The sequence below is a fragment of the Synchiropus splendidus genome, chromosome 17 (assembly GCF_027744825.2).
Source record: "Synchiropus splendidus isolate RoL2022-P1 chromosome 17, RoL_Sspl_1.0, whole genome shotgun sequence".
Classification (NCBI taxonomy): Eukaryota; Metazoa; Chordata; class Actinopteri; order Syngnathiformes; family Callionymidae; genus Synchiropus; species Synchiropus splendidus.
In genome coordinates this window covers 18,871,518-18,885,229 of record NC_071350.1, presented here as the reverse complement: position 1 = coordinate 18,885,229, position 13,712 = coordinate 18,871,518, and the positions used below count along the sequence as shown (strand labels likewise).

General features: G+C 55.4%; 3 protein-coding genes across 13 annotated transcripts in view; 2 read left to right on the top strand and 1 right to left on the bottom strand.

Annotated features, from left to right (window-relative positions):
- LOC128748771 (transcriptional regulator ATRX-like) overlaps positions 1 to 6,836 on the top strand; it is a 15,429-nt gene extending 8,593 nt beyond the window's left edge. Inside the window, exons 11-35 of one of the 8 annotated variants that reach the window (XM_053847755.1) lie at positions 634 to 779; positions 855 to 1,019; positions 1,086 to 1,251; positions 1,694 to 1,778; positions 1,852 to 2,031; positions 2,085 to 2,229; positions 2,284 to 2,393; positions 3,042 to 3,417; positions 3,471 to 3,608; positions 3,682 to 3,857; positions 3,928 to 4,045; positions 4,215 to 4,342; positions 4,422 to 4,468; positions 4,610 to 4,629; positions 4,696 to 4,840; positions 4,900 to 4,991; positions 5,052 to 5,157; positions 5,214 to 5,391; positions 5,450 to 5,482; positions 5,579 to 5,641; positions 5,703 to 5,846; positions 5,919 to 5,990; positions 6,050 to 6,145; positions 6,201 to 6,329; positions 6,397 to 6,836. In XM_053847755.1, the coding sequence (XP_053703730.1) occupies positions 634 to 779; positions 855 to 1,019; positions 1,086 to 1,251; positions 1,694 to 1,778; positions 1,852 to 2,031; positions 2,085 to 2,229; positions 2,284 to 2,393; positions 3,042 to 3,417; positions 3,471 to 3,608; positions 3,682 to 3,857; positions 3,928 to 4,045; positions 4,215 to 4,342; positions 4,422 to 4,468; positions 4,610 to 4,629; positions 4,696 to 4,840; positions 4,900 to 4,991; positions 5,052 to 5,157; positions 5,214 to 5,391; positions 5,450 to 5,482; positions 5,579 to 5,641; positions 5,703 to 5,846; positions 5,919 to 5,990; positions 6,050 to 6,145; positions 6,201 to 6,329; positions 6,397 to 6,483 (3,145 nt within the window). In that variant the 3' untranslated portion in view covers positions 6,484 to 6,836. Of the gene's footprint in view, positions 1 to 633; positions 780 to 854; positions 1,020 to 1,085; positions 1,252 to 1,693; positions 1,779 to 1,851; positions 2,032 to 2,084; positions 2,230 to 2,283; positions 2,394 to 3,041; positions 3,418 to 3,470; positions 3,609 to 3,681; positions 3,858 to 3,927; positions 4,046 to 4,214; positions 4,343 to 4,421; positions 4,469 to 4,609; positions 4,630 to 4,695; positions 4,845 to 4,899; positions 5,158 to 5,213; positions 5,392 to 5,449; positions 5,642 to 5,702; positions 5,847 to 5,918; positions 5,991 to 6,049; positions 6,146 to 6,200; positions 6,330 to 6,396 lie in introns of those variants that run through there. The other 7 variants (XM_053847756.1, XM_053847754.1, XM_053847753.1 and 4 more) reach the window with 7 other exon arrangements.
- Positions 6,270 to 11,075, bottom strand: ccdc61 (coiled-coil domain containing 61). 2 transcript variants are annotated; one of them, XM_053847759.1, is made up of 13 exons: positions 10,874 to 11,074; positions 10,016 to 10,171; positions 9,867 to 9,949; positions 8,779 to 8,939; positions 8,565 to 8,717; positions 8,287 to 8,494; positions 8,135 to 8,217; positions 7,869 to 8,071; positions 7,721 to 7,799; positions 7,474 to 7,662; positions 7,261 to 7,294; positions 7,136 to 7,202; positions 6,280 to 7,076 (listed from the first exon to the last, which is right to left on the bottom strand). In XM_053847759.1, exons 2-13 carry the CDS (start codon positions 10,158 to 10,160, stop codon positions 6,982 to 6,984), a joined length of 1,500 nt encoding a protein of 499 aa, XP_053703734.1. In that variant the 5' UTR covers positions 10,161 to 10,171; positions 10,874 to 11,074; the 3' UTR covers positions 6,280 to 6,981. The 2 variants fall into 2 exon arrangements, with proteins under 2 accessions (XP_053703735.1, XP_053703734.1); XM_053847760.1 differs by lacking the exons at positions 9,867 to 9,949; positions 10,016 to 10,171 and having other exon boundaries at positions 6,270 to 7,076; positions 10,874 to 11,075.
- On the top strand, positions 10,415 to 13,712 carry itpkca (inositol-trisphosphate 3-kinase Ca). Of its 3 annotated transcripts, none has more exons than XM_053847762.1 (6): positions 10,415 to 10,695; positions 11,669 to 11,768; positions 11,836 to 12,049; positions 12,752 to 13,127; positions 13,201 to 13,272; positions 13,325 to 13,712. In XM_053847762.1, the coding sequence occupies exons 2-6, from the start codon at positions 11,720 to 11,722 to the stop codon at positions 13,541 to 13,543; spliced, it is 930 nt and encodes a 309-aa protein (XP_053703737.1). In that variant the 5' UTR covers positions 10,415 to 10,695; positions 11,669 to 11,719; the 3' UTR covers positions 13,544 to 13,712. The 3 variants fall into 3 exon arrangements, with proteins under 3 accessions (XP_053703737.1, XP_053703736.1, XP_053703738.1); XM_053847761.1 differs by having other exon boundaries at positions 11,604 to 11,768; XM_053847763.1 differs by having other exon boundaries at positions 10,415 to 11,768; positions 12,752 to 12,956; positions 13,026 to 13,127.

Below are 13,712 nucleotides of genomic sequence, written 5' to 3'. Positions count from 1 at the left end.
TAGCCACTGGACTACAACTAGCAAACTGTATTCGATAAACACACGTATTTCGGAGAACAGACAACATTAGCACACTTAGGTTCTATTGACCACTATCCTGACATATTTTTAAAAGATATTCAAGATTCGGGGCAGAAAAATGTTTCCAGCCAGATCTGCACATTTATTATTAAGGTTTATCTTGGCAGGAAGATCACAAGGTCCAGTAGGAAAACGGGACATGCCCACTTCCTGTATGATTTTAACCATATAATGTATAGTGTGTAATGTCTCCAACGTTTGCCTCCATCTTTACATAAGTAATGTAAAGCCAGATGCCACCCTAGATGACACACACATTTCACAAACGTTTGTCATTGTGATCTTTCTGTTGGTTCTCTCTCTTCGACACTAAAATACTTTTTGAAGTAGATTATTTTCCAGGACTGTTTTTTTTTTATTGTAAACAAAGGTCAATATTGAGTGAATTATTTCTCTTCATCAAAATGTTTTTTTTTTCTGTGAACACTTGTAATAAATTTGTATTCTTCAACCACTTTGTGTCTCTTGACCTTTTTTCATCCTGTACTTCACCAAACCTTTAATGTGAGGCAAGTTACTGAGGACCTTCTTCTTCTCTTTTACCTTTGAAAGAATCGCTAAGAAAATGCTTTTGGCCCGAATCAAAGCCAACTACTCCTCGGACGACGACATCTTGTCAGAGGAGGAGGAGGAGGAATCAAAATCAGAAGGAGAGGGAAAAGTTAAAGTCAGGCAAGAGAAGGATCGACAGGCAGATGGTAAGTCTCACTTCTGCAATAGAATTCATTTCTACCTCAGAGAGGCACGAGTCCAAGTAGCTGTAATCTTTAAAGCAGATTGGGCTCCAGTGGAGGAGGAGGACGCAGGCTCTCAGGCTCACCTCAAATGGCACCACCTTCTCACACACAAACTCACCTTGGATGATGCGAAATCAAGCGAGCAGTCTGAGGCGGAGGGTGAAGAGAGTAAGCAGAGGGCGAGAGCGGCTGAGCGAGGCAGTAAGGACTCACTGTCCAGCCACTGGCTGCTAATTCTTCACTTAACCTGCAATTCTGTGTTCGAAGCTGAAAGTGAGGAGGAGGCGGGTGATCGTGATGATCATGGTGGTGATGATGATGATGATGGTGGTGGTGGAGGAGGAGGAGGTGCTGAAAAGAGCGAGCCGGATGACCTGGACCTGCTGGTGGAGCTGAGCAGCTCTGAGGACGATACTAGTGAGAGCCATGAAAGGTACCAGCTGTGACTCTTCCCTCGGCCCTAACACTGTGTCGCCCTGCTTCAAAACAAGTCACTGAACAGGACAAAGTCACCTTGTTAGGAGGTGGACGGACAAGCATGTGTGCACTGGTTCAAACCTGCATGTTGATGTGGGTTTGCCGTCACCGCTCAGAAGGTTTGCTGCCGCCAGATCTGATTGACTGGAACCAGCCGGCTCCTTCAGGAGTGGACGTTCGACATTCACTGTGAAGAAGCCGGGAGAAACTTCCTCAGCAGCCAAACTGGCCCAGGCAGCAGCCACAGTCAAGGTCATGTGACCACATGCCGGGAAAGCACCCCATGTTAGTGTTAAAGGGTTGAGCCGGAGAAGTGTTTGACCAATGAGATTTTATCATAGGAAGTAATTCTGTCTGTTATCCTTCAACCGAGAGACTGTTCTGCTGCTCCCTTCCAGACCTGATGCTCCCAAAGATGGGAAGGAAGAAATCACTGAGAAGGAACCAGGTGACTTCTTTCTGCTGCTGGACACCAGCTCAGAGGTAAGGTCTCATCACTCCTTACTCCAGCTCAGGTGCCAGAGCTCGCTGGAGCTGAGGAGATGTTTTTCTGCAGAGTGAGGCTGCAGAAGCAGAAGCCACTGAGTCGCAGTCGACGCCTAAAAAACGCAAGAAGATCCGCAAAATAATGGAGGACGAGAATCTTCGAGCGGAGACGCAGGAAGCGCTGAGGGAGGAGGAGGAGAGATGCAAGCGGCTGTCCAACAGAGAGATGGAGATGGAGGAGCTAAGAGAGGTACCGAAGTCTGCCCCAAGTCAGGACTTGAAGCTGAGGGCTCCATGTTGCAGTCCCAGATCATCGAGGATGAGAACTCGCAAGTGGCCTGCCCCATCACCACCAAGCTGGTCCTGGATCAGGACCCTCGGACCAAGGCTCCTCTGGTTCAGGTGCACAGGGACCTGGTGACCATGTTGAAGCCTCACCAGGTGGACGGTGAGTCGGCGTGCTGAGCGAAACTCGGAACGCGTGACAGCTGTTTTCCAACAGGAGTGCAGTTCATCTGGGATAGCTGCTGCGAGTCGGTGGAGAAGTCCAACTCCTCCCCAGGATCTGGATGCATAGTTGCCCACTGCATGGGGCTGGGCAAGAGCCTTCAGGTGACGTGCTGCTCGCTGGCTTCCAGTGTGACCATGCTAAGGTCGGTCAGACACTGTTCCATTAGACCAGAGGTGGGGCCGGTTGTGAGGGGCCACCATCAAGAGAAAGACCGGGGTGACTACAAAACATGACGGAAAAAACACCCAAAGTACGCACTTAAGTAACAAGGACAAAATGAACCTAAAATGACTGAATGTAAGGGATGATATTAAGAAGTGTAAATATGCCATGAAACCTATTGAAATATTCCATTTTATATACCTACATTTACTCTGAATGTAGCTCATAACTACGGACCAGGCGGTCAAGATAAAAATGTATTTCAAACTATATTTGCAATATTCCTTCAATGTGTTTGGAGGTATAAGAAAAACACACAAAAATGACCAATGAAAAGAAGAAAGTTCTAGTCTTCAAACCAGAACTTGCTAGACTTACTGCTGATGTGGTGAAATGACAACATATCAGTTATAGTTTTAGTCTGACGTCAAAGGGGCCATGTAAATGTAGGGCCGCATGTAGGCCCCGGGCCACACTTTGCCCAGGTCTGCGTTAGACTGACCGCCAGTGACCAGTCACACGGAGCCAGTTGAAACCACGCCCTCTAGTGGCACTTGTAACCTGTGTTAGTCTCTGTTGCTCTGCAGGTGGTGACCTTCCTCAACACGGTGCTGCTGTCAAAAAGCCTGAATTTCCAGAGCGCCCTGGTCGTGTGTCCCCTCAACACCGTCCTGAACTGGGTCAACGAGTTCAAGAAGTGGCAGAAGACCTTAGGAGAAGACAAAGTCAAGGTGAGTGGCTCTGAAACGGGGAAGGAGGGTGAGATGGTGACGCGGCCTCTCCTGCAGGTGTCTCAGCTCGCCACCAGAAAGTCTCCAGCGGAGCGTCTCCAAGCTCTGCGCTGCTGGAAGAAGGACGGCGGGGTGATGGTCATGGGCTACGAGATGTACCGCAACCTGGCTTTGCAGAAGAGCCTGGCCAGCCAGCAGAAGAAGCTGATCCACGGCATCCTCGTCAACCCAGGTTTCACTGCTCGCCGCAGGGTCACGGCCGTCTGCTCACCGTGCTGCTTTCAGGTCCCGACTTTGTGGTGTGTGATGAAGGACACATCCTGCGCAACGAGTCCTCCAATGTCTCCAAAGCTCTGAGCGCCATCAAGACCCAGCGCAGGATCGTGCTGACGGGGACGCCGCTGCAGAACAACCTGGTGGAGTGTGAGTCGGACTGCAGCGGCCCGGGCCTGCGTCTGCGGCCGCCCACCTGTAACGGATGGTTTTGTCGGAGCAGATCACTGCATGGTGAGCTTCATCAAGAAGAACCTTCTGGGCTCGCTCAAGGAGTTCCGAAACCGCTTCATCAACCCCATCCAGAACGGCCAGTGCGCCGACTCCACGCCCAGGGACGTGCGCGTCATGAAGAAGCGGGCGCACGTGCTGTACTCCATGCTAAGTGGCTGTGTGCAGGTGGGACCCCGGTCCAGACCCGGCGAGGCCGTGTCCTGCTGAGAGCCTGAGGCCTTTTCTTCTCTTTCAGAGGAAGGATTATTCCGAGCTCAGCCAGTTTCTACCCCCGAAGCACGAGTACGTGGTGGCCGTGCGAGTCACACCCCTCCAGTGCAAACTGTACCGCTACTATCTGGACCACATGGTCGGTAAGCGCCGTCACTAGCTCTCATCCTAGAGCCGAGATCCGGCTCGCCTGAAGCTCCAACGTCAGCTCTGTCTTCAGTTTCGCTGGAGTTCAATGTCATGCTTGATGACGTGGCAGGGATTTGGCCTCCAAAGTGTCACTGCAGACTTTGACGCTGGTTTGATTTGTAGAAGCGGATTCTGTGGATCCATTACTCAAAACAAGGACTGCAGCGAACCTCTTCCAGGACTTCCATGTGCTGAGCCAGATCTGGACTCACCCCTGGTGCCTCCAGCTCAGCTACATGAAGAAGCAGAAGGTCGGAGGTCGCCGCGCCTGGAGCTCAGGTGTGTGACTGGTGTGTTCGACACGTTTTGTCAAGCGGTTTCTGTCTGCAGGGTCCAGTGGCTCCCGCCGGCCGCGTAGAGCCAGGTGCAGCTCGCAGGTGAGTTGATGCCACGCCTCCCCCCACCCCCCAAACACACACACACCAGTCACATGACCTGCCCCGGCCGATTTCTTAAAAAGTGCTGGACCTCCGGGTCTGTTGGACCTCCCTGGTGACGTGTGTCATTGTCTCGGTCAGTGACGTGGACGCAGCAGCAGGTGAGCTGGTAGCTTCACGCTCCCCTCCTCCACTCCACCTCTGCAGCTGACACCCTCCCGCCACAGGCTCCAGCAGCTCCACGCCCAAGATGGACCGAGGCTGGTTCAAACACCTGCTGAGCAGCACCGACGCCCAGGTGCTGGAGCATTCTGGGAAGATGGTGCTGCTCTTCAAGGTTCTGAAGATGGCGGAGGACATCAACGACAAAGTGTCCGTGAGTCTGCAGGTCTGCAGCTCCGCAGGATCTCACTCTCCCTTCCGTGTCGCAGGTTGGTCTTCAGCCAGTCACTGATCTCGCTGAACCTCATCGAGGAGTTTCTCCGAGCGTCTCACCGGGCCCGGGGCTCCTCAGCAGGGAGAGGTAGAGTCCGGCCCAGTCCCCCGGGAGCCACCCGCTCTCAACCATGTCCGCATGTTGCAGAGGGCAGCTGGGTCAAGAACCAGGACTACTATCGGCTGGACGGCAGCGTGATCCCGGCGCTGAGGAAGAAATGGGCCGACCAGTTCAACAACCCAGCCAACACCCGGTACTGACCCGCCCGCCCTCTGACCGTCTCCCTCCTGACCCGCCACGCTCCCTCAGAGGGAGGTTGTTCCTCATCTCCACCAGAGCCGGCTCCCTGGGCATCAATCTGGTGTCGGCCAACCGGGTTGTCGTCTTCGACGCCTCCTGGAACCCGTCCTATGACGTGCAGAGCATCTACAGAGTTTACCGCTTCGGCCAGCTGAAGCCCGTCTTCGTGTACCGCTTCCTGGCCCAGGTGGATCACGTGACCGACTGGGGAGTCTGGACCCGTTGTAACTTCTGGGTCCTGTCAGGGCACCATGGAGGAGAAGATCTACGACCGGCAGGTGACCAAGCAGTCGCTGTCGTACCGCGTGGTGGACCAGCAGCAGATCCAGAGGCACTTCACTCTGTCGGAGCTGACCGAGCTCTACACCTTCCAGCCAGACCTGCTGGACAAGCCCGAGTCCAAGAGCAAGAAGAGGAAGACCCTGGCCCCCCCGAAGGTGAGAGGAGCGCTGCAGATCGGCACTCGCTCAAGCACCGCCTCACCGCTGTCTTCTGCAGGACGAGCTGCTAAAGATTCTGCTGGAGACCTGCGGCGAGCAGATTGTCAGCTACCATGAGCACGAGTCCCTGCTGGACCACAAGGAGGACGAGGAGCTGAGCGAGTCGGAGCGCAAGGCCGCCTGGGCCGAGTACCAGGCCGAGGTGAGGCCGGCTCCTGCTGCCTCTCCACCCAGGTAGCTGGGATGGATGTCACAGGCCTCTCCGTCTCCTCAGAACACCAAGCGGACGGCGCCGGTCGTGGTCAGCCAGAGCAGCCTGGATGAGAAGAGCAACGAGGAGCTGCTGGTAAGACTCTTGCGTGGAAACTGTCCCGCGTCCGACGCCAACGCCACGTGCCTCCGCAGATCCTCCTCAACAAGAGCCGCACCAACGTGTCCGTGGCCTTCACCATGCTGCAGAAGAGCCGCTCCTTCCCGCTGGACGACTACATGCTGAGACTGGTGAGTGGGAGGTGCCGGTGTCGGGACCGGGGGTGACTCTCTGGTCTGCCCCCAGCACCAGCAGTACCCCACCCTGAAGAGGGAGGAGCTGCAGGCCAGGGCGGAGGAGTGGAAGGTCTGCGACGAGAGAGAGCAGGAGCGCAGGAAGGCAATGTACCGAGACATCCTGACCAAGCAGCAGTCGGTGAGTGACCCCACCGGCCCGGGCCCGAACCATCAGCCGCCGCCGCTAACACGCTCGTCCCCGGCAGCTCACGCTGCACATCCAGATGCTGCTCAGCAAGCGGCGGAACCTGGGCCTGCTGCCGTCCACGTCCCACCAGTCCGGCTCCACCTGAGGCGGAGGTCACCACCGTCTGTTCTTCCACACACTCGCGCCTTCGCCGCCCTCAGTTCACTTCCAGTTAGTTCCAGACTGAGTCTTGTCACAGTTTACACTCGGTTCCACTCGACAAGCGCGCGCCTCCCGAGTGGTTACAGACACGGAGCACAGCTGTTTCCTCCTGAGGACACGAGTCCCCACTCGGCGGCTGCTCATTAGCTGAAGCAAACGGCCGCGGGAGGCTCAGCTGTCACGCTGCCGTGCGGACACACTCCAGCGCCCCCCAGTGGCTCACTGGGCAATATTTCAAGATAATTTAATGAAAATTTACAGCTGTGGCAAACAAACAATAAAAAAACACTTGTGTAACTTGGCAACACGTCAGATGGCTATTTTCTAAAAGGACACAGTGTTCGGGTCGGAGCAGGAGTGACCACGGTAACTTCAGTGAATCAAATGGCTTGAGTCCTTCACAGTGATGGCCGGAGTTGCCTGAGAGAGGGGTTCTGTCCCGTCAGTGCCCGGTGTCCAGGTCCCTCATGTAGTCCTGCAGGGCCTGGAGACGGGCGTCGATCTCCGACAGCTCGGCGCCGGCGTCCACGGACGAGTCTGCGGCAGCGGAGTGGTGTCATGTGACTGGCAACACGGCAAACAGGCAAGATAGTCACCTTTGTCTCTCAGACGCTGAGTGGGAGTGCTGCAGACCGGGTTCCTGGTCCGGAGACCGGCTCTGGACTGCAGAGGTCACCAGAGGTCAGAGGCAAAATGGAACACCAACGACAAAAACACTCACCATGCTGGGGCCATTGAAGGTGGACGGTCGTCCTCTGTGAACAAGAGCGCCATCAGAAAACACACACACACACACACTGGTCCTGGCCATCACCCTTTCCCCAGCCTCTTGGCTCACCTCAACTTACACCCAGCTATAATGAACTCTATGTGGATCGTCCAGAATGTCCTCATAAGTACATCACTGCATGTCCACACACACACACTCTCTCACCGGAGCACGGCGCGGCCGACTTCGTCCATGTCCACGACAGAGCTTCCTGAGGAATTCCTGCTTCCTCGCCGCTCCACGGACAAGCTCCTGCCTCTGCTGCCGCTCTGAGGAAGCAGCTCCCTGGAGCGAGAGCGCCCCCTCTCTGCGAGGATGGGCGACGACAGCATGTCCCTCCGAACCTTCCGGAGCCTGTCGAGAGACGCCGTCAGCCCGACCCAGACTCCACACCCGGGGACGGAGGACTCACTTTTTCAGCTCCGCCTCTTTCTGCCGCCGCTGCCGGTCCTGGATGTAGGCGGTCGGGTCGAAGCGCGGGACGTGAGACCCTGCGGGAGTCAATGGCGGGTCAGTGCTCTCTAGCGACACCTCGTGTAGGGAGCGGAGCGGCGACTCACTGGTGGGAGACGGCGAGGATCGGGTGACGGCGGCTCGCGGCCCGGAGGAGTCCGCTCTCCTCCCGCGCTCCTCCGACCGCTGCACCCTGCTCTCCGGCCGCTCCCGAGATCCCGAGCGCCCCCTGCTGGTGCCGTACAGCGCCCTCCCCTCTCTGGAGAGCGAGCGGTAGACGTCCCTGTGAGCGGCGCCGGGGGTGACCCCGCTGCGGGACGGGAGGCGAGGGGTCAGAGGTGGGGGAGGTGCAGGGGTGCTGAGAGTCTCTCACCCTCTCCGCAGCAGCGCCAGCTCGTTGCTCAGACTCTTGACTCGGACTCGCAGCGCACACTCCGACTCCCGCAGCTCCTCCAGCTGGACACCAGGAGGAAGGCGGTTAGACGCAGCGGTGGCAGCACGCGGCGCAGGAGGACGCGGCCCCACCTGCTCGGTGAGGAGCCGCTGCTCCTGGCAGCGCTTCCCCGCCCAGCGCTGACTCTTGGCCCTCTCCTTGGCCAGCTGCTCCTCCAGGGACCGCACCACCTCGCGCGTCCTCCAGTCCTCTCGCACAGCTGGGGCTCCGCCGCTGCTCAGCTGCAGCCGCTCCAGGACCTTGGCCATGGACTCCTTCTCCTCCTTGACCAGAGCCAGCCTGCAGGGCTCACAGTCCTCATCAGCACCAGACAGAGACCCGGCTCCCCCTGTGGACGGGAAGAACTCACTCTGTTCGCAGTCGGTGAATCTCAAGTTCCGCAGATTTGCTGAAGCCTCTCGAGGTGAGCGACGCCAGCTCGGACCTCAGCGCCCGGACCTCCTTCTGCAGGGCGGCCGGGTCGGGTTTGCCCACGTAGGGCAGCGGCAGCGGGTAGTGGATCCTGAGGAGCAGAGACCCCCGTCAGCCCGCCCTCTCACGCCCTCACCCTCTCGCCCCCTCACCTGTCGAACTCCACCGTGTAGATCAGGATCAGGTATCTCTTGGCCGTGAGCGCAGACGACTGGGGGGGTCCCCGGGGCCGACCCACCACCCCGGCCTTGCGGTTCCGCAGCAGCTCCAGGTCAGCGTAGGTCAGCAGGTCCAGAGTGACTGAGTCACTCATCTGCAGAGACACATGAGGCCAGAGGTCACCTGGACGCACGCCGAAATATGGAGTGTGAAGAAGGATTCATAAAGGTGAAACATTCATCTATTATTTGGGAGAAAAATATTTCACTTAGTGAGAAAAAAGCTATTCAAAAATAAAATAATAAATAATATTAATAAAATAATAGAATTACACTGACGTTCATTTTAAATATTACTTGCAATTGAAGATATAATTAGAAAAAAAAGCAGCAAAAAAATGTCACAAAATAAGAGAAAATGATGAATAGAAGTAGAATAGAGAGGCAAGAGAATTCAAATGGAAAAACTATTTGGATGAAAAGCAGAGGAAAAACAGCAAAGTAAACAAGGAAGCTATGAGGTGTTTTCAGATCATAATACTGAGGCGGATACTCAGGCAGGAAAACTCAAGTCAAAGGTTAAAGGGAGTTAAATGGCGGCAGCTTCTGTCCGAGCTTGGAGGACTCTGTCGCCATGGACATGAGAGCAGCTGGGTGGAGCCGGCCTCCTCCTCCTCTTCTTCTTCTTCTTCTTCCTCCTCCTCTTACTCCCCTCCTCTTCTTCTTCTTCCTCCTCCTCTCCTTTTCTTCCTCTTCTTCTTCTTCCTCCTCCTCCTCCTCCTCTTCTTCTTCTTCTTCTTCTTCTTCTTCTTCTTCTTCCTCTTCCTCTTCTTCTTCCTCTTCTTCTTCCTCCTCCTCCTCCTCCTCCTCCTCCTCTTCCTCTTCTTCTTCTTCTTCTTCTTCTTCTTCTTCTTCTTCCTCCTCCTCCTCCTCCTCCTCCTCCCCTCCTCTTCTTCTTCCTCCTCCTCCTCTTCCTCCTCCTCCTCCTCCTCTTCCTCTTCCTCTTCCTCCTCCTCCTCCTCCTCCTCGCTCAAGCGAGCGGAAACATGACCGAGTTTCCAGCTCAGCGGCGCTCACAATACCTTCCTGACGGCCGACTCCAGCATGCTGCAGAAGATGGGGAACTGCTTGAAGTTGCCAGTCTTGCGGGTCAGGTCCTCGATGTCTGTGGGGTCAGAGACAAGCGTCAGCGGGAGGCGGCGAGGCCGACGGCACGCGGCAGGCTGCTCACACGCCGGGTCGAACTCCCCCCGCCACTGGTCCGCCGTCGCCGAGTCAGAGATCTCCACCATCAGCAAGCCCTTGTCCACCTCCATCTTCACCGCGAACTCCACCCCCCGAAACACCAGGTCCTCGGTGGCCCCGCTGGGCTCCATCGCTCTGACGTCTGATGGAGGCAGGACACGTTACGTAACCACGCTGCAGATGCTTCGTCGCTCCCTCACGGAGGGAGAAACGCTCACGGGAACTGACGCTCCAACTCTGTTTTGTTGAGTTGAGGTGCAGATTAAAGACAAAATAAAGCATGGTCTCACATTCAGCATCGGGACCGGCAAGTCTGAGGCCGTGGTTGCCAGCACATGCTGCCCACAATCGCGGCACAAACCACCACGGAGCTGAGCAGCAAGTCGCTCCCTGATAAGTGAGTGTATCGTCTCCTAGAGAGTGACTTTGGCCCAGAATAAGAGGAGAGGTTCGCTCTCCGCTCTGGAGGCAGCCTGGCTGCGCAGAACACGCCACTACACTCCGATCGTTTGCCGACTCGCTCACTAGTTCTGGGCATCTGTTTACATTGATGTGCTGAGAAGCGCCACAGGGGGGCGCCAGTCGCTCGCAGGGGAGAACCAGGAGGGACCGGTTCACATCAAATACCGACGGAGCGGTGACAGACAGTCGCTCGCGCCGGACGAGGTAAGTGCGCTGTCGTGGAGCTCCACCTGCCTACAGTGAGAGTGGCGCTCTTTGGCTGGTCGGTCCACTTCTGCTGGTCCCGGTTCGGACGCGAAGGGATGCGCAAACTCACTGCTAGCTAGCACAACAACAACACCAGCGCTGGAGGGAAAAAAGACGGCGGTTAGACGAGCGCTACCTTCGGTGGGAGCGACGGTCCACTCGTCAGCACTCCGAACACGGCGGGAGGAGCATCGCGGAGGTTCGGCTGGGGTCGCGTTCACGAGGCGGCTTGCATGAATGTGGGGCAGAAGCGGAGTTGCAGCTGCGGAGAGTGAAGCGGCTCAGCAACCGGGAACCGTTCAAGTCTTCTTCGGCTGTTTGGGCTTCGCCCCGATTTCCATGTCGCGACGCGACGATGCGCTTCTGCCACCTAGAGGCCAGTCGTAGTCAGTGCTGCCGATTGTTATTCTGTCCTTTTTTTTTTTTTTTAAAAACCGACTTATTTTGACGAATATACCGAATAGATTTCCACAATAATGCGACAGCGTCGAACCGAGCGGGTTATTAGGAACACGTGAGGTCAATTCTCAGTCACTTTAAGAAAGTATTTTCATGAGATTTTGTATTGGAGGGATTCATGAGTTGGTTGGTTAGTCATCGTTGGCTTCGATCCGAGTCCCAGCTGATGCCTCAGCTCCTCCCCCTCTCACCAGTCTCACTAATATTGATTCCACTTTTGGATGAAGAAAATCCAGGACTAATCCAAGGAAAACATCTCTGTAAATGTTTGATCCGGCCACACACTTAAGTGTGGTCAGCGCCGACTCGGCAGCTTCTTGCTCGGCGGCGCTCAAAGGCTGTTTCCATGGCGACGAGCAGCCAGCAGGAACCAAAAGTCTGAAGTCTGCGCTCGCCGTTTGTTTGAGATGTGGAGGGGCAGGTGACCGGCGCGGTGGAGGACGGACCTGACGACTCTGGACTTGTCGTGCAGAGGTTCACATGGAAGCATCGCCGCCGCTGTGGACCCTCACGTCTGCTTCCTATGACCCACACGAAGCCTCAGCAGTGGCTGCAGGTGGTCGGACATGCAGGTGAGTCCTCAGGCCTCGCGAGGCCTCGCGCCGCTCGCCCGGCCTCACGTCCGCTGCTGCCCTCCAGGGAACTTCCATGTGGGAGAGTTTGGGCGTCTGCTGAAGAGGTTCTGTCTGAGGGAGCAGCAGTGCTACCAGAGGCTGATGGACGACTGCCTCAGGCCCTTTGTTCCCACCTACTACGGCGTGGTGCAGCGGGACCAGCTGGACTACAACATGATGGATAACCTGCTGACCTTCTTCAACTCACCCTCCATCATGGACTGCAAGATGGGCAGCCGGTCAGTGCTCAGCGCCTGCTGCCTCCCTGGTGGGAGGAACTTTGATCAAATGTCTCAAACAAATGTCATTTAAATGCTAACAAGAGCTCGAACTGCTGCAGTGTATTGTGGGATTTGGTGTGCAAGGGGTCTCCAACGGTGAGATGTTGACTTTTGCCTCCCGGCTCAGCTCTTTTTAAAACATTTATATTCATTTATTTCATTATTTCATTTTCTTTTTCTTTTTTAATAATTTTTTTTTCTTTTTATTGCCATCAATCATCAAAAGTAAGGGGGGAATTATTTTTTTTCAAAATCTAAATAATTTTGTTTCTTTTTATTTTCTTTTTACTTTTTTTTATTTTATTTATTTTTGATTTTTATTTCCATCAAGCATCAAAAGTAAATGGGGCACAACACCACAATTCCTTCCAGTCTCAGTTTGAAACTCAGTGCTTTGTGTTTCCTCTACTTATAATGTCCATCCATGGTCCCACAGAAAGACACTTTTTTCTTTTGTTTTTACTTTTCTTTTTCCTTGATTTTTCAATATTCTTTCATTTCCAAATTTTGAAAAAAACATCAAAATAATTAAGAATATAAATAATATAAATATAACATATTATGTTATTATATATAATATTAATACACGTCCCAGGATGCACTGCAGCAGCTCTGTATTTCCTTCGACCCCGACCTGAACCTGTGAGGCATCTGTTGCAGCACCTACCTGGAGGAGGAGCTGCAGACGGCGCAGGAGCGTCCGCAGCCTCGCCGCGACATGTTCCAGAAGATGGTGGCGGTGGATCCGGCGGCCCCCACTGAGCAGGAGCGGGAGCAGCAGGCGGTGCTGAAGACGCGCTACATGCAGTGGCGCGAGAGCCTCAGCTCCACCACCACCCTGGGCTTCCGCGTGGAAGGCTTCCGGGTGAGTTGCAGCCGCTCGCGACAGACGTGGCCCAGGCCGCCGCCTGACAATCGCTGGACCGTCCTGCAGAAGTCCAGCGGGGAGTGTCACACCAACTTCAAGAAGACCAGGAGCAGGGAGCAGGTGATGGCAGCGCTGGAGGCCTTCGTGGACTCCAGCTCCAGCCTGGTGGTAGGTGGCGCCGCTCCGGGGGGCTCCCACGGCTGTTGAGCTGCCGGCCACTGACCGCGCTCTCCTCCTCCAGCAGGGCTATCTGAAGCGGCTGGAGCACCTGCGGCAGGCCCTGGAGGAGTCCCGCTTCTTCAGGACTCACGAGGTGAGACGCCACCCGCCGTGGTGGCACCTCGCTGACCGCCGGCTCTCTGCAGGTGGTGGGAAGCTCCCTGCTGTTCGTGCACGACTGGACGGGCAGAACCGGTGTCTGGATGATCGACTTCGGCAAGACGGTGCCTCTGCCGCCCCCTGGCACGCTGGACCACCGGACCCCCTGGGTGCAGGGGAACCATGAAGACGGCTACCTCTGGGGCCTGGACAACCTCATCGACCTGCTGACAGACATGCTGCAGCTGAAGACCTCCAAGACCTGAGGCCCACTTACAAGTTACCAATGGATCCTGAGACTCAGCGCTTGTTAAGCCCCGCCCTCTTCTCCTGACGGTTCCTCATGTTCTGAATCCATGACCTTTGACCTCAGTGTTTGAGGCTGTGATGTGGTGCTGCAACTGTGATGCCAAAATCTTCTTTTCTGTCTGAAAG